Below are 23736 nucleotides of genomic sequence, written 5' to 3' on the forward strand. Positions count from 1 at the left end.
AAAGACACTGACCTTTCAAGTTGTCTACCAATAAAAGAAAATATATATTTTTTGACTGAAAGGTAATATTAAATATGAAAAACTGTCACAACTGTCTAAAGACTGTCATGAAGGCATATTTAAAAGCCAGAATCCTCATTTATCATCAGCACTACAACATTTGAAGCATGACCAAAATGCAAAATAAACAAGATTACTGGAATTAAATTATCCTTTTTAATTAAGAGTAATTCTATGTCAAGCAGTTTGCAAAAGACATCAACTAAACAATCAATTTTTTAAAATTTCTCATATTCTTTCATATCACAGTAACTTTCAGAGTTTGAAAACTATTTTAGTCGAATAATTACTAAATTTAATATCAGATAAGTGTAGAAAAATTAAAATCAGGCACTTTTTTATTCTAATATATGTTATGTCTAGTAGCACAGTAGTCTAATAATGCTAAATTATAATACAAATCAATATTAAAGATGGGTATTCAATTTTCCATTGTTTTTACAATAACTATTCTACCTAGCTAATAGTGGGGTTAATTTAATTTGCTAATTGGTGATACGCTAAGTACTTTCATATGTGTTATTTATCCTTTGGAAGGAACGAAGCACAGACCTATTATGTGATTCCTAATTTTCCACAGTCCTATAAGCAATAGATCAATTCTTCAACTAGTCATATATGTGAACTTGCACAGACTGGCAGCGCACAGTCTGTAAGCATGAGTAATTCAACACTGCATACAGCCGCAATCATCTATTTTTAGAATCTTTAATGCAATGTTTGGCACCTTTGTGTTTCCACCACAAAGCACCAATAGACTTGACATGCAGGCTCACACAACTTATTAACACAACCGAGAAGACTGATTGTTCTGGAAAAGGTGTCTACTTCTTTGTGTAGGGGGAGGGGGAGGAGCCTTTTGAAGTATCAAATTATGGAAAGAGTTTGATTGAAATAACCTCCTAAGTGATTAAAGGCTCAAAAATGTTATTATAAAAATCAGCCAAGCTTGGAGTTTATATAAAAAAATCCAAAAGGCTTTATGCTTGTTAGCTGTCTCCCCCAGTGAAATGAACACATGATTAGGTGGCTTGCACCTGTCAGGCGAGTGACAGTAATCTCCAGAGCTGATTATCCTGGGAGAGTGTTACACTAATTATATCAAAAAAGAGCAAACAGGGTGAAACAACTTTTTGATAACACTGCTGCCATTAGAAATGTCATATGTATTTACAACACATCCAAGGCTGTACCTCTGGAATACCATCCTGGGGAAGTGAGTAATGATAGGCTATCCTTCATACCAAAATACTCCACCAGAGCTCCTTGCACCCATACTAGTATTTAGGACACCCATACTAGTTTCTGTGTTGTTCAATACAAGTATTCACTGGAATTATCATTCTTAGCTTTTCTGTTCCCTGTGCCCTACTTCTAACAGCCAAAATGCCTGGGGTATAGGGTGATACTCCTTAGAATGAATTTCAGTTCTAAGGAGGGATCACTCAGAAGCCAGTGCTGGATGGCAACAATATCATCCTGCACCTACTATTTCCTTCCAGCTAGGAGGAAATAGGGCACTGACACTAGGTTTGGATTGTTAATAGGGTGATATTAAAATTTGCATGACTTCCTGAGAAAAATGCTACATGAAAAATGTTGTTCTGTACAGAAATGAAGAAAATTCCAAGACATTTTGCAGATTTATGAAAATAGCCAGAATGAATATTTGACGTGTGAAGGTGAAAATCCAGGCTGTTTGGTTAGCTTACATATGTGGTGACACAGAAAGGAGCTGTCCAACAATCCCGAGAGAACTAGAAATCTTTGTGCTGCACAGAGGTTAATGTGTTCCCTTCAGAAATATATGGGTGAGGGCCAGGAGCCGTGGTTCACACCTATAACCCCAGCTACTGAGCGTGGTAGAGTGGAAGGATTGTTGTTCAAGGCCAAACTGGGCAAAAGTTCATAAGACCCATCAATAAAAGCTGGCTGTGGTGGTATTCACCCGTCATCCCAGCTATACAGGAAGTGTAAAATAGGAGGATTACAGTCCAGGCCTACCTGATGTAAATGTGAGCAAAAAAAAAAACCCCACAAAGTAAAAAGGCCTAGAGTACGTATGGCTCAAGTTGTAGAGTGACTGGCTGCTTAGCAAGCTTGAGGCTTTGAGTTAAATTCTGGGGAGGGAGGGAGGGAAGGAGGAAAAAAGGGAGGGAGGGAGGGAGGGAAGGAATGTGGGAGAGAGGAAAAAAGGCTAGCTACAGGTGATTTTTATAAGTTGTTCATATATAAAACATTTTAAAACACCTTGATCAGGTACCAGTGGCTCATACCAGGCCTCTCAGGCCTCTCAGGAGGCCAAGAACTAGAGGATAGCATTTGAAGCCAGCTAAGGAAGAAAACTTTTCAAGACTCTAACTGGCAAAAATACTAGACTAGAGGCATGGTCCCAAACTGGTAGAGCACAAGTCATAAGCAAAGAAGCTGAATGGAATACAAGGTAGCCCTAGTACCATCACACACACACACACACACACACAAACACCAAATAAAATCGACTCTTACATTGATGGAAGAATCACTTAAGTCTTTCTTTGAAAGGTGTAGATCATCAAATCCTTGAAGAAGTTCTTTTGGAAATTCATCAATACAAGAAGAAGAATAAAAATGCAAGACTTTTTTAAGATAAAAATGCATTTCTTTTTGGCGTAAAAGCAGTCCAGAGTTGTAAATGGAAGTGATAAGTGTATCATCCGGCAGAGAAATTCCAGATTCTGGAGTTGTAGATGCTTTAGGATGAAAAATACATTTATTTAGACTAGTGTTAGGAATCATAATAGTCTCAACATTGTTACATTTGCTCACTAACACCAGCTAGTGGCTGGCTGCCAATCACTTTGCTACCTCACAGAACTCTATACTAATGTTGCTTCTTGTTATACGAAGGAAAGAAAACTTCAAAGGTGCATGAAGATATGTATTTACAGTGGCACTGTGTTTTCTGTCTACCATTTTATTTTGGACTCTTCCCCAAATTGTTGCTTTGCCTTAAAAGAACAATTTGGGTGTATGTCATTTAGAAGGGATGGGAAGAGTGGGACTGGGAAAAGGAAGAGAGCTGAGGAGTGAGGATAAATGAATGGCAATGCTCTTACAGCAATGCTCTGTCCATGCTGTAAAACCATGGGAAACAGAGTACCAAAATCAGTTACAATGACATCAGGGGTAAAACCATGGGGAAGAAAAACACAAGAAAAAGGCATAATTTCACATGGTACATTAAAAATACCAACAACGACAAATCACTTATTTCCATAAGTTTGAGTTCATTTTGTTAAGCATCATCTTAAGTGTTCATATGTACATAGCTATTGAGCTTTTGTGATCTTCTGCTAGGACTCTCTGAGACATTTACTAATTATTACCAGTGAGGGAAACCCTAGCATCTATTAGAAAGAAAGCAATTATCTTGAAATATTATTTTCTTCAAAGATTCGTGGATCCTATGTTAAGAATCCCTAAGCTTTTCATGGTCCATGAAAGCCTACCCAGAAATATGTCAGGAGCATTTCACAATTATCCATACCAACTCTGACTTCATAGGCACATCAACACCCACCCAGCAGCTGGCTCATGTTGTTGATCCTTTGCAGGTGTATGTAATAGCGCAGCAGAAGGACCCAAGTAATATCCACTTTGGTTTGAGTTCTTTTTCTACCATCTATGCTTTCATAAGTGTCTTCATTTTGAAACAGAAATGAAGAAGAGGTCTGGAAGGTAACTTGATAGTTATCTGAAAAATTTTTTAAATGAAAAATAAGATTATGCTTGCCTTTAAAAACAAACATGTACAAATCATAAAGACTGGCATATAACCATACGCTGAATTTTTAAATTACCACAAAGACACCAAACACAAATTTAGGCATATAGACAAATATTAGGCATATAAACAGTACCTAAAACATGTATGAAATATTTTTCTCTAGTTTGTAAGGATACCCTTCACCAGCCAATAAGAAAAATTCAAGGAGTTCAACAAGCAATTCTCAGGACTGAGTTTTGACAGGTGAATCAGGAAAGTGAGCCCATTTGAGGAAACACTTCAGAATCACTGAAATCCAAGGATGGGAGGTGTAAAAATTAAATACAGAAAGACGTCAATGTTTGAATATTTATATAATACATGTGAGAGCAACTGCTTAGGAAAACAATTTGGAAGGCTCTATTAAAACTGAAAATTCTGATGAGCACTCCTGGTAGTTTTATAATATGAAAAGATGGAAACTTGGAAACATAAAACAAAGTCTATTAACTTGCTGTCATTTAAAAGGAATGAATTAGATCTAAAAGGAAAAGAAAAAGTAGTATAGCTAGGTACTGGTGCTCACGCCTGTAATCCTAACTATGTAGGAGGCTGAGGTATATGATCACAGTTGGAGGCCAAGCTGGGCAGAAGTCTGAGAAATTCTATCTCCAAAATAACCAGCAAAAAGCTGTAATCATGATTCAAGGGGTAGAAAGAAAGCCAAGAAAAACAAGCTGACAAGAATGTAAGGCCCTGAGTCCAAACCCTGGTACTAGCAATTTAAAAATAGTATAGAATCTGACTTTTCATCTAAAAAAGAGCTACCACTGGAGTGAAAACTCAAATTTCTTTGACTTAGGCTCTCTAGGCCTTTTTCTGCTTCATGTTTCTGTTACTCAAAAGGGCACAATAAGTGAAACTGACCACACATAATGAGTTACCAAGCAGGAAACACATGGAAGATGGAGCATAGTAGCATTTATATAAAGCTGAATGAAGGCACTCAGTAGAGTTGTTGGTGCTATTCATGTAGGCACACATGACTACATATAGAAAGCATTAGATAAGCATTTTCTCTGGGAGGAAAGAAAGAAGAGATAAGCAGGCTCTTAAGTCTATGCGTAATGGTCCATGCATGTTTCCTGGAAAAATAAATTGAATTCCCATGCACTAGTGAACCACTTTCTAATCCTATTTTCTTCTTTTTCTTTTTTTTTTTTTGGGGGGGGGGGCCAGTCCTGGGCCTTGGACTCCGGGCCTGAGCACTGTCCCTGGCTTCTTCCCGCTCAAGGCTAGCACTCCGCCACTTGAGCCACAGCGCCGCTTCTGGCCGTTTTCTGTATAAGTGGTGCTGGGGAATCGAACCTAGGGCCTCGTGTATCCGAGGCAGGCACTCTTGCCACTAGGCTATATCCCCAGCCCTATTTTCTTCTTTTTGTCTCAACACACCTGTTGGACATAACTGATCTCCAGAATTTTGAGTTAATACACTGAAATCTGTCCTTCACCCTTTAAACATATATATATATGTATATATATTATGCCATAAAAATAAATATCATTAACTTTATCTTTTGGAAAGCTTTTAGGGAGAAAAATATGTGTATTTACTCTTACTTTTCTTTCTTTTCAGCTTAACATTATTTTAAAATGTATCCAGGATGATACATGTAGCTATAATTCACTGATTTTTTTCATTGCTATATAGCATATCATTAAAGGAATGTTCATTGATAAGACACGTGCATTCTTTAGAATTTGGTTTTGTTTTTATATTTCTTATGAACAAGGCTTCTATGAACTCTTGAATATGAATTACTGGTACAAAATGTTAAAATTACCTAGAAGTGGAATTACTAGGGTTTTGTTCCCCCCAGTCTTTGAACCAATTCTTGCCTTCTGCCCTTCTATATGAATTTTAACATCAATTTATCAAATTCCACAAAACAAAAATTTGGTATAATGGTTAATGGAACTATATTAAATTTATAGATCATCTTTAGAAGACTTGACATATTCCCAATACAGACCCTTCCCAAGTGAAAATAAAGATAAACTGTTTTCTTATATATTTCAATAAAATTTCACCAATTTTTGTATGTATAGCTTTTATCAGTCCTTAGATATTGTATCTTTTTGAAATGTATAGAATTAAAATCTTCCAATTAGCAATTTTGCTAAATGCTCTTATTTTCTGTAGCTTGGGGAAATATCTGCATGACAAATCCCACAACCAATGATCACAACTTGGGGCCTCTTCCTGTCACTTCACTATTCCACTCAAGGATGGTACTTATCTCTTGAGCCATACCTCAACCTTAGACCCCTGATCCTCAAATCTCAGCTTCCTGAAAAGCCAGGATTACAGGTAGGCATGAGCTACCAGCACCTGTCTGGATATTTTTCTTTCTTACCTACTACTGTGTTCTTGCTTGGCTCACTCGCTTACAGCTGGTCCTCTACCACCTGAACCCTGCCCTAGCTCAGACTTTTCTGCCTGGGAAGCTTTGAACCATGATCCTACAAGTGTCAGCTTCCTGCGTTTAATTCCTAAGATTAAAGACATGAGCCAACAGGCACCCCTTCTATAAGCTTTTTTAATCAAATGGCTTATCCTGAGAGCTGCTCATAATTCCCATCATATAGTGTTACAAAATCCTTAGTCTACTCAAACTACAAGACTAACGTACTTTAACAGAGCCCCAAAATTTGAATGATAAGGTTTCAGAGTCTGTACCAGAATTAACCTTTAAAGAACTACCACTTAACCAGGTGTGGTTTGGCTTGAAGGACTATCCATAATGACCCAAACAGGCTCTTCAAATGCTTCTCATTTTCTAACTACATATCTGTGTGAAGCTGGGTTTTATTTATATCATCCAAAAATTTTGTTAGGACAGAGTGACTTTAATTTAGAAAAGAGTATGATAGTTCAACTATGTTTTTGTTCTTACTGTTATATCATTGGGTTTTGAACTTAGGGTCTTCTAGCTCACTTAGCTGTGCTGTTACCACTTGAACCAATGCCTCCAGACCTTACTATCTTTATGTAAGCAGCTATGAAATAAATTTCTTACATGTTATTTCTTCTAACTGTTCTTAGATTTATTACTGTTCTCTCTAAAGTAGTAAGTTTTTATTTTCAGTTTTAATTTCTAACAACTTTACTTTTTCTATAGTAGATGTAATTTTTTTACCTTTAGTAGGGTAAATTATATTTTTCCAGACAGTTATAAATTTTTATAGAGCTTTACAAATGTATCAGCTTGGAGTTGAACAAACATAAATCTAATAATTTAATTTCTCAGTGTCAGTGATTACTTTTCTCTTAACATTTATCATTTGTGAGGGCTTTTTTTTTCCTACAATTACTTTTCCTGAAAAGTAAAGTTGATTAATATTTTTTTTAAATTTCCCTAAAATTATAACTTTTCTGTTTACTGCTTTTGCTTCCTAGTGTGTTATATGCATATTAATGGTTTCCTAATTTGCAAGCAAAATTCCGGATTGTACAACCTTGTTTATAGAACCATCAAACAAAATAGCAGCTCTCTTTGAAGATTAATCATTTCTGCATATCTACTCTAATATTTGTTCTTTAGCCTTCCCAGTGGCTTTGCCATTCTTTCTGTTTGGGTAAATTGGTGAGGATTCTTAGCTATATACAAGAACCTGCCTGTAGCATAAGCACATCATATCTCTCATGAGGATCAAAGGAAACTGAGTGTAGAAGACAGTACTCTAAAGATGCTCAAGTCCTAATCCCCAGAGCCTCTGCAAATGTTAGAGGACAAAGAAGAATTAAAGCTATAGGTCAAGTGAAGGTTGCTAGCAACTATTTTGAGATGAAGAGATTATCCTGAGTTATCCAGTGGACTCAATGTCATCATAGTGTCCTTATATGTGGAAGTCACAGGCAGAAGAGTGAGATGGCACAGTTGAAGATGAGAAGGAACCACACTGATGACTTGGAGTATGAAGGCAAGACGCAACAGCCAATGAACTCCAGTGTACTTTAAAAGCTGTAAAAAGCAGGGGAACAGATTCTCCCCTGGAGGCTCTAAATACTGGATGAGGCTGTTACAAATCCTAGTTTTAAGCAGCAGTTAGCTATGTTTTGGCTTTCCCTACCTGAAGGACTTGTTTTCCTCAGTCTCCCCCAAAACACCTATTAAGGACTAATTCTAATTTTCCTGAAGCACGTGTGTGTGTGTGTGTGTGTGTGTGTGTGTGTGTTGACAAATTCACCATTTTGCTTTGGTTACTTGAAGTTTTTCATCCCTGGTTCAAAATCAGCTACAAATAGAACAAATTGTTATTCTATTTAGCATTGCAAAATTTTGCATCAGAAAGGGCAAGGGCACCTTTCATCTCAGCTCTGTCCAGCAGGTTAACTAGAAGCATTAATTCTGCATTTTGAGTTCCTGGTAATATATTCTTAGCACATACAACTTAGTGATAAACAGCATAGCCTTTAGAATTGGATAGTTGAGAGTCTGAATTAGCAATAGAATATTACTCAAGTTACCAAACCTCTCTGAGCACCTTGGCTCATTTATAAATGTGCATAAAGACACTCTCACAGGACTTCCCAGAGCATGGGTGAAACCAAGTGAGAAAGCCTCTAGCACAGAGCAAAAGTGCTCTGTGCATTACCTAGTACATCCTGCAATCTGACAGTTCTGTTGTCAATCTTTTGTGTCTTGCATCTGCCTAAAGGCACCAAACAATCCTATTAAGTCTCCTTTATTCCTTGAAAGGTTCATCTTCTCACTGTTCAGGATAGCATTCCACTGGATATGGGATCCACTGTGCTCATATGAATGTGTTCACATAGCATCTGTTGTTTCTTATCATCCACTGCTAACTGTCTAGAATGAATAAAGTCTCTTATTTAGCCTGATAGCTCATGGTGTTCTGTCCTTGACCATGGTACTGTCCATTCTTAGACCTCAGTGATCAGGTAGATTGTGCTGAGAAGAATTTTGGGACTACTGTAGGCATTGGGCTACTGCACTGAGGATGGTTCTCATCATATCTCCACCACCTCATCTTTAATACTCTGAACTGATATAGCACACACAGACTAAGATACACACTCCACTACCACCATCTCCACCACCACCACCACCACTGCTAGCACAGGTCTTCCCTTTCACTTATAAGTAGCATAATTATTTGGCATCTGAGAATATTCACACTAGTGTCCACTATCATGGGGAATTGTGTCTTAGAGCAACTGAGGAATGGAAGATAGTTGAGAAATGGCAGCATTGCTTTTAGTTGGTATTGGGCCCATGTCTCTGAAGGGGCAAAGTGGGCCATGTCATAGTTTTCAGGCTGAAAAGTTTGCTCTGTTCCAAGAATTAAACATATACTAAAGGTCACTAATGATTCTCAGTTCTCCATAGACATTTGTATTCAGCAACATTAGCTTTTATTATGATCTGTTTTTATATCATACTGTGTATTATGTATATTTAGAGGCTGCATATGGGGCCACTAATCTTAAATGTTACTTTTTTATATATTTTTTTATTATCAAACTGAATTACAGAGAGGTTACAGTTTCATACATTAAGCATTGGATACATTTCTTGTACTGTCTGTTACCTCGTCCTTTTTAATTCAATGTTTCCTGAAGGTTAAATGATTGCTATCTCAGTTCAATGTTTTAAAGCCACAAGAAATTTAAGACAAAAGGATTATGCATATTTAAACATATTTAAACTGCACAGTAGGCATCTAATAAATAATTTTATAATGTATCTAAATATTGTCCCACATTACCAGTACCATCATGCCTGTTCTTACAAGACAATGTACAGATTTCTCATACACTAGATAGGTACATCACTGGATTCTCTTATTCTATGGATGTCAAACAGTTGCTTTCATGTTCTGGGAAAATAATCTGTAGTTCATCCTCCACACATGACTGTTTTGTCATCATGCTTCTGGTAGTGAATTTCTCTTTGAGAACATCTACTTCCTCCTTCTATCTGGTACCCTGTGTCTTTGAGTCAGTTTATATTTCCCCTATAACACACTTTCTCCAAGGGGGTGGGGTGGGAGGAGGGATGTTTCTCACCAACTCTGATGCCATCTTTCATGAGCACAGCTCCTTTCAGAAGGCATATATTTAGCTTCAATTCTGTCTTTGTTAACATGGTCTTCTTACAAGATGAGCTTGTGTAATTCACTACATATGCAAATTTTCCATGACCAGAAGCTCATGGAAGGCAAGATCTGCTTTCTTGATGTGTTCTCTCATGATTTCTCTATGAAGAGAAGCATCTGGCAAAGGGCTAGAGATGTAGCTCAGTTGTACATGCTTATCATACACAAGGCCCCGGGTTCAACAGGGAAGAAGGAAGGAAGGAAGGAAGGAAGGAAGGAAGGAAGGAAGGAAGGAAGGAAGGAAGGAAGGAAGGAAGGAAGGAAGGAAGGGGGCATGCAGACCTTTACACATGAGAACAATGAATATTGTTTACCACCACATGTACAAATCAATGCTAATATTGTTTAGCTAGATTAGTGAGGAAGCTTTCTCCTGAATGCTAATTTATGCTAATGCAAAGAAAATCAAACAAGTTTTATTTGTTGTTGTTAAGAGATTTTTCCCTTCAGCAATTCATTATAATATGAAGTTCATTGCCATCTGTGTTCTGGTGGCAATCAGGTGGGAATTCAAAACCTTCTTCCAACCCAAATACAGTAAGGGGAATCATCGGCATGCATTAATTATCCACTTGCCAGGAAAAGACTAGTGGGGAAAATTGTCATTCTTAGGCAAGGCAAAATTCAAAATAGGCTGGGCTTTAAAATTTAGTAATTTCATAGTTAAAATAGTAAGAAAGTGCTAAGGCTAGCATATGCTAGGAAGCCACTGATATAATAAAAAGAAAATAAAGGACATATTTTTAGTTTTAGACAAGTTGAAGACACCTTAATTAGATCAACTAATATCACTAGATGTAGGTGATACAATTCTCCGCTGTGTGTCCATGACTGACATCATTAACTGATTATGGCACAAATTTTCTCCTGTCTGCCCTTTTACAGGTTCAGAATTCTCAGGTAGCTATTCACCATCAATTGAACTTGTCATGCATGGTAGTTTGGATTGTCAATCAGAAAACATGTTACACTTCCCTTCCAACATCTACAAGCAGAATGGGTTTCCCAGTTTCATTCATATTGACCAAAGAAATGGGATGGGAAGAAGGCCTTCAATATGCCTGTGTGGTTTGTTCTGTGGCCCTTTTACTGTGATAGCCTCTGTGACAAGAGCATAGTTCAGGAAGAAAGAGCTTCCTCAGCCTAGGCCTCACCACAACTTATAGCTTGAAGTTGAGCTCAGGAGATGAGATGAAGGATAAACCATGGCTGTAGTAGGCCCTTGAATTGTGTAAGGTCCATCTTAGATGAAATTTGTTATTCCTGCTGTAAAAACTGGTAAAGCACAAGGCAATCATTAGGCTAAATGGTTGGGCTAGACATACTTTCCAGGACTAAAAAGGAGCTATTATTAATCTTGAAGAATAGAAGTTTGAGTCATAGTCCTGAAATTTGTAGGGTTTTAACTAAATTTCACAGTCTTTAGAAATTATATAATTTGACAGAACAAAGAATAGAACTGAGATCCCTTGATGATTGCATACTGTACTCCTTCAATAACAAAATTATGATGTGTAATTGTAAGAGATGCATTTGAACCACAGAGAAGAGAGTTGCCAGGCAGTATCAAGCAGAAGAGATAGCTAGCATTGCTGGCAGATGAGCTGTCAGACTGCCCTCATCATCCCATCTATGGGGACTCCAGGGAAGAGCAAGTACCTAGTTCAAGGTTCTAGCTATGGACCAGAAACCTGATAAAACACAATCCTACCAAGCATGAAGGAAACAGGAATCAGAAAACAAAAGACTTAATTTTAAAAGTCTGTCTAGCTGGAGCTATGGCTCAAATGGTAGAACACTGAGATGGTAATTACAGAGACTTGAGATTAAGTCCAGTACCAGGGAGAAAAAATGTCTATTGAATGACTGAACCACAAGTAAACCATCTTTAGCTTGAAAAATAGTCCAGCTCACCAGTTGTTCAGGAAAGAGTTTAGAAAGGTGGGATTTCAGACATTTCAGTGACGTTTTCATGACGATCACCCTTTGGCTATCTTTAGACAGGATTCCAGGGCTTGGAAGACCACAGTCACCCACAAGGCTAAGGGGAAATTTTCTCATCTCCTTTGGCTCAACATTCATCTCATAACCACCAAACTCAGACACCAACATCATTGATATGTCAGTATGAGAGTCAGACCCTAGCACTTGGCTTCTTAGCACATATTCAAGTACTGAACACTCAAGAGTGCTAATAATTTTTTGTCTTAATGAGAATACAAGCATGAATCAATGTTAAAAACTTGTGTTACTGCTAGTCTGACTCTGACTCATATATTATACTTTACTAAAACTTAACAGATAAGCAACAATATGTTGTAATGCAATCAAATTTCTATGGTGCTAACCTTTCCTTCACTAATTAACTCAACAATAATTAATGCTGAATGCCTGCTATATGATTGTGGTAGATCGAAATTGAAGCCCCTGCCCTCGGGAAGTTGATGATCCTTCAATGAAAACAAGAGTTTCAACACACTCAAGCATCCATGCAAAGGTAAGATCATGAAAAGAACAAGGAGGTACATGACTCCTTCAGAGTCCTTGGTATAAGACTGAGTACACATTTTAGAGCAGAGGATCAGAGAAAGTCCTCCAAGCAACCACCCCCCAAAGTTTCTTGACCTGTGTGAACTGTAAGATAAATGCACACAGAGGCACATCATTCTCCACAGAGCCCTGCATCCAAAACTCAACAGCCACTGAATGACATGTGCACGTGTGCAGTACACTAAGGGCCCTCTAAAACTTAGCAGCTGGCCCTAGAACTTCTATTGTCCCCTAGAGGGTCCCAAACTATTATCCCCTTTAAGCAAAGAGCTAACAATTCACAACAGTTAAGTCTTCACAACATGATTATGTATTACGTATCAAGCGTCTGTAAAATAGGTACACAGTTAAACATACCAAGAAAATAATCTGTATATGAAGACAAAAGATCCACAGTAGCAAATTCTGGGATGTTTGGTAATACCACTTGATTAACTTCATCTGATCTAGAATTCTTCTTTCCAATTAGTAAGTTAATTTCCAGCACTGATTCACTGACCTAGAATGAATGTATCAATTAGAATTTCTGATTCATATAGCATCTTTTAGGTAAATGCTGAGTTTGCCTGTGCCCCCAAAATTCATGTGTTGGAAATTTAAACCACAGTGTGTCAGGGCCAGAAGGCAAATTGCTGAAGAGGCCATCAGGTCACAAGAGCTTTGCTTTCATGATGGACTAAGGCAAGAAGCATCGTAGAGGGAATGCCAGCCCTGTTTTTCTTCCCTGGCTTGTTTTTCCACTGTAAAAGTCCTTATAAGATGCTGCTCCCCAACCTTGGACTTCCCAGGCTCTAGAACTGTGAGTCCATACATTTCAGTTCATTATAAATTAACCACACTGTGCTGTTCTGTTCAGCAGTACAAAATAAACTGAGACATGTATGTAATGGAATAAGTATATTTATAAAATAATGTTCAGGATATATTAGAAGGAAAAAATCATGAAAGCCTGAAAGAGTATTATGTGGTTGTGGCATGAAGAATATATCAAACCAACAGTCAAACAAGTCATTTGGTTTTTGACAATTTAATTAATGGATCTGTCACGTGAGCTATCTCACCTGGCTGTGACTGATATTTGACCAAATATTAAGTATATACATGTGTATCTAGCAATTGTTTCATTAAATAAATAGAGTCAGGTCTGGTTAATGGAGATTTAAAAGACTATAATTCTAATATTTCCAAAAAGAAATAATTGGCACAAATCACCTTTCTCTTATTTAGGTACATTGAGCTGCCTTAAGTGCTGAGAGATAGAAACTACAGACCCAACAGTAGTAAGAAACATTAAAAACTCAGACCAACCTGTGCAGCAGCTCTGATTGCAATCCAGGCCAGGGATGTACACATTTCAAATTTATTGGATGGTTCTTTATTAGAACTATGCCTTCTGGAAAGATTCTAAAATATTTCAAAAATTTTTAGGAGAAAGGAGTAAAAAAAGTTCCTTGATAAATCTCACCAACTAAAGATAACATTTTAGTGGAATACTCTATAGTCATTAACTTCAATATGAACAGATACTTAAAGTACATTAAGGAATAAAAGTGTAGCCTAGGAGACTACATGTAAAATACAATCACACTTTAAAAATATATACACAAACAGCAACAATACTTACAAACAATATGTTGTAAATCCACTGTACAACTTGGTGGGTGGGATTGGGGAGGAGGAAAAAAAATAAGGGAGGAGGTAACAAGTTTGACAAGAAATGTATTTACTACCTTATGTACCTAACTATAACTCCTCTGTATATCACCTTTACAATAAAAATTAAAATAAAAATATGCATATATATATCCCCAATACTCCCAAGCAGACAAAATTTTTCATAGTGGTTATCATAAGTGTTGAATAATTAATTTTTAAATATTTTTACTAATATCCTATAATAAAATTGTATGAGTTTGTAATAAACCAATAAAAATGTCATTTTAAGCAGAGTCAAATGCCATTTTTAAAAAGATTCCATATATTGGCTATATGATGGGTGAAGATGGCAGAAATAGGGTTTCTTGTTGTTTTGAGATAGAGTCTCACTGTATGTAGTCCAAGCAGGTTTCCTGCCTCAGCTTCCTGAATTACTCAAAGAATTTTAATAGGTATTTGATATTATTGCTTTCACACTAGGAAAATGTTAAAGTGGTAATACAATCAAAATTTCCATAGAGTAACAAAAAAGAAACAATGTATACATTACTTTACTATGGGTGTAATCTGTATATCTATTCAGACACACATACACACACACAACACACACACACACACACAGAGTTTCTAAAGAAGAAATTCAATGTTACAGAAATCCCAACTATCAACACAGTATCCATTTTACATTTTAAAAGATAACTAAAATAAACATTAATCATCATTTTATCTGTGTGTGTCTGTGTGTCTGTGTATGATAGTACTGGAGCTTGAATTCGGGGCCTCTCACTCTTTCTTGGCTCTTTCTGCTCATCCTGGTGCTCTGCCACTTGAACCATACCTGAACGTTCAGCTTTTTGCTGGTTAATCAGCTATAAAAATCTCAGGTATTTGTCTGCTCATGCTAGCTTTGAACTGAGATCCTTACATCTCAAGCCTCCTGAATAGCTAGGATTGTAGGCCTGAGCCATCAATGCCCAACCTAGAAGTCATTTCTAAAGATTCAAACAGTCTGACTAGAGATAATTATTAAATGAGACCCACTGGTTCTAATATTTTGATGCTCATGTTTTGACCAGTTCTCTAATCTTCAAGAAAATTGCAGAATAAAACAAAGTTTATCAAAAAGGCAAATCACTAGTTTTATTTTTGTCTGGAAGACTCCCAGAGAGGAGAAAAAGCCATGGATAGGATATGAAGGCAGCAGATACAATGCACTCATGTGGTTTGCCTAATCAAGTGTGAGGCCAGGAGGAAAAATCTGCCTGAACAGAACTTCCTGGAGAAATCTAGGCAATACATCCCTGTTACAAGATAGGAAACGTTAACTGTGGGAGGACTACTTAGGTCCTGGAGTAGTATAATTGACAGCTTGCTGGCTATATAAGTTTCAGTAATTTATGTATGGTAATTCTGGAAACAAGATTAACAGCCATGAAATACAGAACTCAGAATAACTTTAAATAATTGGAATATAAGGACAGTTAGTTGCCCAGATATTCAAAATTATAAAGGAAGTTCTTTTCAATTAAGAGAAAAACTTTATTGAGGAAGTTGGGCTTGAGCTGAGAATGGAAAAATCTGGACTGGAGAAAGAACACAGTGAGAATTTATTTTAGACAGTGTGGAGGTGTCAACATTGCATAATCTATGCAAACAGAAAAGATAAATTTTAATTTTTTTAAAAGGTGAAAATGGGGGCCGGAATGTGGCTTAGCAGTAGACTGTTTGCCTAGCGTGCATGAAGCCCTGGGTTCCATTCCTCAGCACAACACAGAGAGAAAAACCGGGAAGTGGCATTGTGGTTCAAGTGGTAGAGTGTTAGCCTTGAGCAAAAGGAAGCCAGGGACAGTGCTCAGGCCCTGAGTTCAAGCCCCAGGACTGGCAAAAATAAATACATAAAAATAAAAAAGCCATTTCTAAAAGATAAAGTATCTGAAATGATACTTCCTCAATGAAGTAATACATATGGCTAGTACATACATACAAATATCTCAACATCAGTAGATATCAAGATATTGGCCTTGCGTATAATAACCCTTTGCCTGTCTTCCTCATATGTCCATCAAACCAGCCCAGAACACCACCATATCACCTGTACATTAAGTTACAATGCCATTAACCAAGTTATTTCCTAGTCTAAATCTCACTACCAAAGTCCCCGTCCCTTCTTTCTTGCTCCCTTTCTTTCTTGGCTGTCATTTTTCCTCTGTTGAAAGGCAAGCGGGAGGAAAACATGAATTGTTCTCGTCTCTGATGTTCCTCAGCCAGATCATAGTAGGAGCACAATATATATGCGATGGATGAATGAAAGATTCTTTCAAGAATTAAGTCCGTATTGAAAAATTGTACTAGTCCATCAATTTAATCAGTATATCAAATTCCTTAAATTTCTTGATCATTAATCAATTGCCTTTGAGTATTTCACATATCCTATTCTAAAGAATACCCAAATAAAATCATTACCAGAACTACATAAGATGTCTATAAAGAGGAATCTAAATACAAGTGTAACTATAGAATAATAAAGTAATTTCTCAGTTACATAGGAAAATACTTCATTAGCTCAACAGCATAATAGTATTAAAACAAGATCAAAAGCAATTAAGTTATAATTTCTAATAAATTCAGCTATTACCTTAAATGATAATGATGTTGCTGAATTTTTTTTCATTGGCTTCTTCAGATTAAAATAGTACAGGGCCATTTCTAGGTAGGAATCTCTTATCAACCTACAATGACATAGGGTTGTACTTACTGAACAGATTCAGCATTCTTATGTGCTCTGCTTCTTTTGTCAACAATGTCTGCACTAATAAAGGGTAAGCATAAGCAAAACTAACACTGATTCCCAACTTACATCCTCTTTTCATGGGGCTGTTGGTTACAAACAAGAGAATTTCCCTCCCTAAAATTAGAAGATGTTGAAGATGGCTGAGTATTCTACTTTGTCTTGTGCTGGCAACACTATGTTAGACTGCTTTAAAGCCCGGCATGAAGACTTTTCTGGAATATTGCAACAAGTTTAAGACTAAAGCAACCTTATTGAGAATTAGGCAGGTTCTCTCTCTCTCTCCCTCCCCCTCTCTCTCCCTCCCTCTCTCTCTCTCTCCCTCCCCCTCTCTCTCCCTCCCTCTCTCTCTCTCTCCCTTTCTCTCTCTGCCCTTTTCTACCTTCATCCTTTCCCTCCATCCCTTCCCCCATTAATTAAAACAGAGACAGAGTATGTAGTGATCAGTGATATAGTATAGATCAGACCTATGTTTCAAAACTGTCAACTGGGGCCATTTGGATCACTGCTATTCCAATAAAAGTGGCTGGTACTCAATACTGAGGTGATTTTTATTTAGAATTAGGCTCCCATTCCTTGTACTGGCTACCAGGGCACTATGCACACAAATGCCTTCCACATAGAATTCCATTCCCAAGAGTGGAACTTTGGGTTCTAAATCATTAATCTAGGCGAGGAGGTCATCAAAACCCCTAGATTGACAGAAAACCTTCGTACAGGCCAGAAATGATTCAGTATGTCACTATGATAGCAGGTGTCATCCCCCATTATTGTAAAGGCCTTAGGTCAAAACCAAGAGCAAGAAGCTTGAAAAGCAAATCAGCAAAGCTGATAGACAGATGGATCCCAGTGCACGAGCCCTGCCCTGATGAGGCCACTCATCCACTCCCACTTTGAATATTACATGTCTGACCAGAACACAGATCAGATAACAAAACTACTACAACACTGATAAGACATATTTTTTTTACCCTGAGTTTTGGTCATTTTTCAAGCTTAGTTGTATAGCTTCAAAAAAACTGTCTAGTTGTATATTTGGAGATTTGTCTTCCATCAGTATTTGACGCTCTACTTTGCCTGAAAGAAGAAAAATGCATACAAAGATGATTTCCCCTTTTCTTACCACTTAGAACTTAAGAACAAATATCTCATAGTCAAAATGGCCATAATAAAGTTATATAAATGTATTACATTAATAGGCATTACAAATAACTACCTATGGTTATGGTAGTTATTTAATTTCAATGATAATCGTACCATGATAAAAATTTTCTGACATGAGTAATAACGTAAGGCAGAAAAATAACTTCCAAGCATTATTTCAGTACCATTATTTATAGTCAGGTGTCTAATGCAGACATTTCTTTTAGTCAAATATGAAACTTTATTCAAGTGTCAATTGTAATTATAAAAGAAACTATCAGTGCCTTTTCTCTTTCTATATAGAAATTTAAAAAGAAGCAGAGTTCTTTAATCTACAATGTAGTTTAACAGTGGTATCAATGTGTCTTGTTATAACCAAGCCCTTTGTAAAATTTGTATTTTGTTTATAGTCAAGAAGCTGATAGTTAACAGGAAAAATCTTACAAGTGGTTTCATAGTTCTGCCCCCCAAAACATGTTACCTTTCTGGAAAAGGATTTCAGCTTCCACCTCGCATTCTTCTATGGCAGATACTTTACAGAGCTTCAGTGCCATCTCAAACAGACGAAGAGCAGGCAACCACTTTGAGAAGTCCTTCTTTCTATTGGTATAATATACTTGCTTGGCCAGTGTATGTCCTAAAAGAAAAACAGTGGGGTAGGGGCAAATGAAGAAAATAAGGCATGCTCATCATAAACCTTCAAGTTCCCAAATGTTGCCCATGCTCATGTTAACTACCAAGAACTTACTTAGTGGTCCTCACTGCTTTTTAGTACCTAAAAATATTTTAACTGGCATGTTTTCTTAGTTTTGAAATAAGGACAGGGACCAGGAGGAATGTTACCATCTGCCTGAAACCCTAGCTACAGAGACATAACTAAAACAAAAGGATGGCAGTGTGGCTAAGTGGTAGAGCACTTGCCTAGGAAGTGCAAAATAAGTCCAAATACTGGTTTAAAAAATCAAAATAAGGGGCTGGGGATATAGCCTAGTGGCAAGAGTGCCTGCCTCGGATACACGAGGCCCTAGGTTCGATTCCCCAGCACCACATATACAGAAAACGGCCAGAAGCGGCGCTGTGGCTCAAGTGGCAGAGTGCTAGCCTTGAGCGGGAAGAAGCCAGGGACTGTGCTCGGGCCCTGAGTCCAAGGCCCAGGACTGGCCAAAAAAAAAAAAAAAAAAAAATCAAAATAAATAAAATAAAGGCTAGAGATGGGGACAAGGGAAGGCAATGTGACTGCATATGATAAAGGTACATTATATGCATGTAAAAGATGTTATAATGAGGCCCATTATTTTGTATAATTAACATATGCTAATAAAATAGGAAATGTTTAAGAAGAAAAGACACTCTCCAAAGTCTCCAGTTCTAAACTTTCATGATGATCTACAAAACAACCTCTATGTTCTTAAGATGAGGTTATTACTACAGAAACAGATGGAGGTTTTATGTTGCTTGCAATAAAATTTGCATATATTAATAGGCAGTAATTTTCTTTCTATTAAGTGCTATAGTGATTGCTTGCTATGCTTTTTAAAAAGTTTTATCCATAATCTACCTTTAAACCTAATAAAGAAGTTCAAGTTAAGGTAATTAATGGGGAAATAATCTTAAATAATGATGATGCTTATTTTTACTTTATAAAAATAAACTTAAAATGCTATTTTCTACCAGAGGTTTTCACAAAGAAAAAATTTTAAGTTGTTCTATTTTTGTGATTCTATACCACACAAAAAAACTGTCAAGAAAGCAAGTCACAGATGACATGTGCTTCATAATATTGAAGCGCTCCTTTTTCCAGTAAACATCAGTTCTATGAAGAAGTTGTGAAACTGACTTTGTTTTGACAGGAAGGCTGCGTTGAGTTTGTTTTTAAAGTCTGTATTTAATATAATATCCCAGAAAGCAAGCTGTTCAGCTTCAAACGAGTCTAAAAAGCAGCAACAGTATTGTCACTGAGTGGTGACACATCTTCAAGATTAGCAAATCAGAAAAGGAGGGAATACATTTGATGTTACACAATCTGTGCTTTAAGCTCATGTAGAAATAAAAAATCCTGATGAAAGAACAAATTATGGACTAAAAAACTGCAGACAAATAGCTTTCACGAGGTAAGGGACGATTACACAACAATGGTCAATATTAATAATGAAAGTGAGGAGCAGAAAGATTCTGGAAGAGGTAGTAGCTTGAGTGCACCCTTTCTGCCTTCCCTTCCACGATCCAATCCCACCCCCACTCTCCTGAGAAACAGTATATATACTTGGGTCAAAGATCAAAGAAAACCTCCTGGAGAGAGCTTGAAAGGATATCTATGAGCTCCAGACAGGGGCAGTTCTGTCTGCCTCCTAGAGAGGATTGACAATAGCATATGTCCTGAGCTAAAGGATGCTGGCATTTATTGTTCTTCCTGGTACCTGAAGAGGAATGTTGGCCTTGAATGTTGGTACAGAGCCAGTCAGTCACGGAGGCACAACTGTGACTGACTAGCATTGTCACTGCTGAAGTTAATCCAATAACTGGACCTTAACCATAGTAAGCAAAGTAACACAGTCAAGTAAAGAAGATCTGCAGCAAGTAAGAGGAAGAATAAATATAACTTCCGGACAAGTTATTTCACATTGGCGAAATAAAACTGATGGAAGTTAGAATGACAAAGGAAGAAAAAGAAAAAAGCCTATATAGAAATGCAAAATTATTAGGTGACTTTGAGAAGATGCTTATGCCAAAAGTCATTCACAGGGTAGGTGATATAAATAAATGGAAATTTGAAGGTAAAAGATAGCAGACTTAGAACACTGATACAACCTTAACATGCAGATATAAATAGGCATCTTTAATAGGGCTCACTATGGGGAGGCACTGTTCTCATTTCATATTCTCTGGTGTAGGCATCATTATTATTCCTTATATGACCTTAATTGTGTGCTCCCATTCATGTAGTGAAACATAACTCCCACAGTGATGTCAAGAAGAGTTGTATAAACTCAGGCAGATGATTCAGCTAAGAAAGAAAAGCCCTCATGAATGGGATTAGTTTTTTTTTAATTTTTTAAAAAAATTTAATGAAGTTTGAGAGAGCTTGTTTGCTCCTTCCACCAGTAAGTATCAATAGAAGGCACCATGTATGAAGCAGACATACCTTCACCAGTCCCTAAATCTTGGACCATGGACTTCAGTCTCCAAAGAAGGGAGAACTACAGAAATGAAATATACTAAAGAAATTAAGAGATCAGGGAGGGAGTAAGAAAACCAGGAGAATAGTGCCTAGAAATTTAAAGACTAAGAGAATAAAGCTTCTAGAAGTTATTAAGACACATATGGACAATGTCAAATGCTGTGCAGGACCCATATAGACAAAATTAGATATGCATATACTGGAATGAAATTAGCTCCTCAGTGACCTCAGCACGAGTTGGCATTTCTCTGGTCCAAATCCAGATTACAGTGTGATGAGGAGCCACAGATGATGAGGAAAGAAGAGGGAAGGGAAGAATCCACCTTTAAGGAGCCTTTGCTGGCAGAGAGTGTTTGGGCTAAAATGATTTAGGAGAAGGATGGTTAATTTTGCCTGCCTGTGTGTCTGCTTGAGATTTTACTAGAAAAGGTCTAAATACATATATACCATAAAAGATGGAGCGAACAGAACATACCGGATAAAGAAGGTGGAAGATTTGAGATGGTTGAGAGTACTGAGGCAAGATCTCCAGGAAAGTGAGAAAAACTGAAAGTAGAGCAATACCAAGAAGCTGGGCTTTGCAAAGAGGGAAAACTGCTTCTCTAGCAGGGGTGAGGCACTATGAGGATTGAGCTGTGACCTGTGAGGATGAGAGATTTCCCAAGGGAAAATCTCAACAAACAACAATATATATGTAGTTTTTATATCACTTGGAAACTACAGCAGATATCTGAGATTTAAAGTAGCAACCAACCCATTAGCTAAGGAGTTATTGTACTATGTACATAGTACTATGTACTATGAATAAACATAACTGATGTGCCTTCAAGGCATCTTGTTTAATAAAAAATAAAGATTTTTAAACTTCCCACATTTGTAAGGTAAAGGTTTTACAAACAAAATCCTGTAAACAAAGTCAGGTATGGTAATTCAGGTCTATAATCTAAGCTACTTTGGAGAGAGGGACAGGAGGAACATGAGTTCAAGGCCAGCCAGGACAGTTAATATTAAAAATAATAATAAAGCTCTACCTCAGAAACAATGTACAAGCAAAAGGCCTGAGGCATGCCTAAGAAAAGAGCATGTAAAGGTATTGGGTTCAATCATTAGTACTGAAAAAAATGCTTTTTAATTATTAGAGCTAGAAAAAAATTCAATACATTAACACATTTATTATTTTTTTTGTTCATACAAGTTGTGTGTGTGTGTATGTGTGTGTGTGTGTGTGTGTGTGTGTGTGTATACACGCATGCAGTACCTAGTTTGAACTCAGGGCCTGGTATTATCCCTGAGCTTTTGTGCTAAAAGCTGTGCTCTACCAATTGAGCTCCACTTCCAGCTTTTTGATGTTCAACTAGAGATAAGAAGAGCCTGATGAACTTTCCTGCCCAAGATGGCCTCAAATCATGGTCCTCAGGTCCCAGCCTCCTGAGCAGCATGGACTATAGGTCTGAGACACTGGTCCTGGAACAAGTTAAATATTTTAAGAGTTTTTAGAACTTTTTAAACTTTTTACAAAGAATCAATAGAGCAAATGATTGGCCTTTTGAATAGACAAATGAAACAAACAAATCTTTAATGAAACTAATGAGAAATCAGTAGCCACCATTGTACTAAGCAGAAGGAAAGTGAAATCATTTCCTCTAATATCAGGAACAAGACAAGAGCGTTCACTCTCTCCATACTTACTCAGTTATAGTGCTTGAATTCCTAGCCAGAACAGTAAGGCAAGAGAACAACAACAACAAAAAGAACACTTGAAAATATCAAGAGGAGTATATGTAAAGAGGAAAGGGTTATGTGAAAAGAGGAAGAGGAACAAGAAAGATTAAATGGAGTAAATACAATAAAAACATTTTATATATATACACACATATGTGCATATATATATATGTAATATAGATAGACATGCCACAATGAAAAACATTGTTTTTACAATTAATATGTGCTAATAGAAAGGAATTTAGGTATGATCAATAATCTAAAAATATAAGGCATAGATCTGGGATGTAGCTCAGTGGCAAAGTGCTTGCCTAGCAAGTGCAACAACCTGGGTTTGATCCCCAGTACCATAAAAGAAAAGAGAAATATATATATATATATATATATGTGTGTGTGTATATATATACACATATACATATATATATATTTCTTCCAATTTTGTTTAGTGTGTGTGTTAGTAATGGCACTTGAGCTTCAAGGTCTTGATGCTATCCCTGAGCTCTATTTTCACTCCAGGCTAGCACTCTACCACTTCCAGTCTCAGTGCCATTATCCAGTTTTCTGGTGGTTAATTGGAGGTAAAGTTTCATAGGTTTTCCTAGCCAGGCTGGCTTTGAACTATGATCCTCAGATTTCAGACTCTTGAGTAGCTGGGATCAGGCATGAGCCACCAGCTCCCACTCCAATTTTTTATGAGTATAAAGAAAC

At 37.0% G+C, this 23736-nt stretch overlaps 1 protein-coding gene across 1 annotated transcript in view; it reads right to left on the reverse strand.

The window, feature by feature from the left end:
* Cfap54 (cilia and flagella associated protein 54) overlaps window positions 1-23736 on the reverse strand; it is a 258505-nt gene that overhangs the window by 53574 nt on the left and 181195 nt on the right. Inside the window, 7 exon segments of the mRNA XM_048340566.1 lie at window positions 2569-2792; window positions 3623-3796; window positions 12899-13040; window positions 13850-13945; window positions 16833-16926; window positions 17957-18062; window positions 18610-18765. Coding sequence (XP_048196523.1) covers window positions 2569-2792; window positions 3623-3796; window positions 12899-13040; window positions 13850-13945; window positions 16833-16926; window positions 17957-18062; window positions 18610-18765 — 992 coding nt within the window.

This window comes from Perognathus longimembris, chromosome 1 (assembly GCF_023159225.1).
Source record: "Perognathus longimembris pacificus isolate PPM17 chromosome 1, ASM2315922v1, whole genome shotgun sequence".
NCBI classification, from domain to species: Eukaryota; Metazoa; Chordata; class Mammalia; order Rodentia; family Heteromyidae; genus Perognathus; species Perognathus longimembris.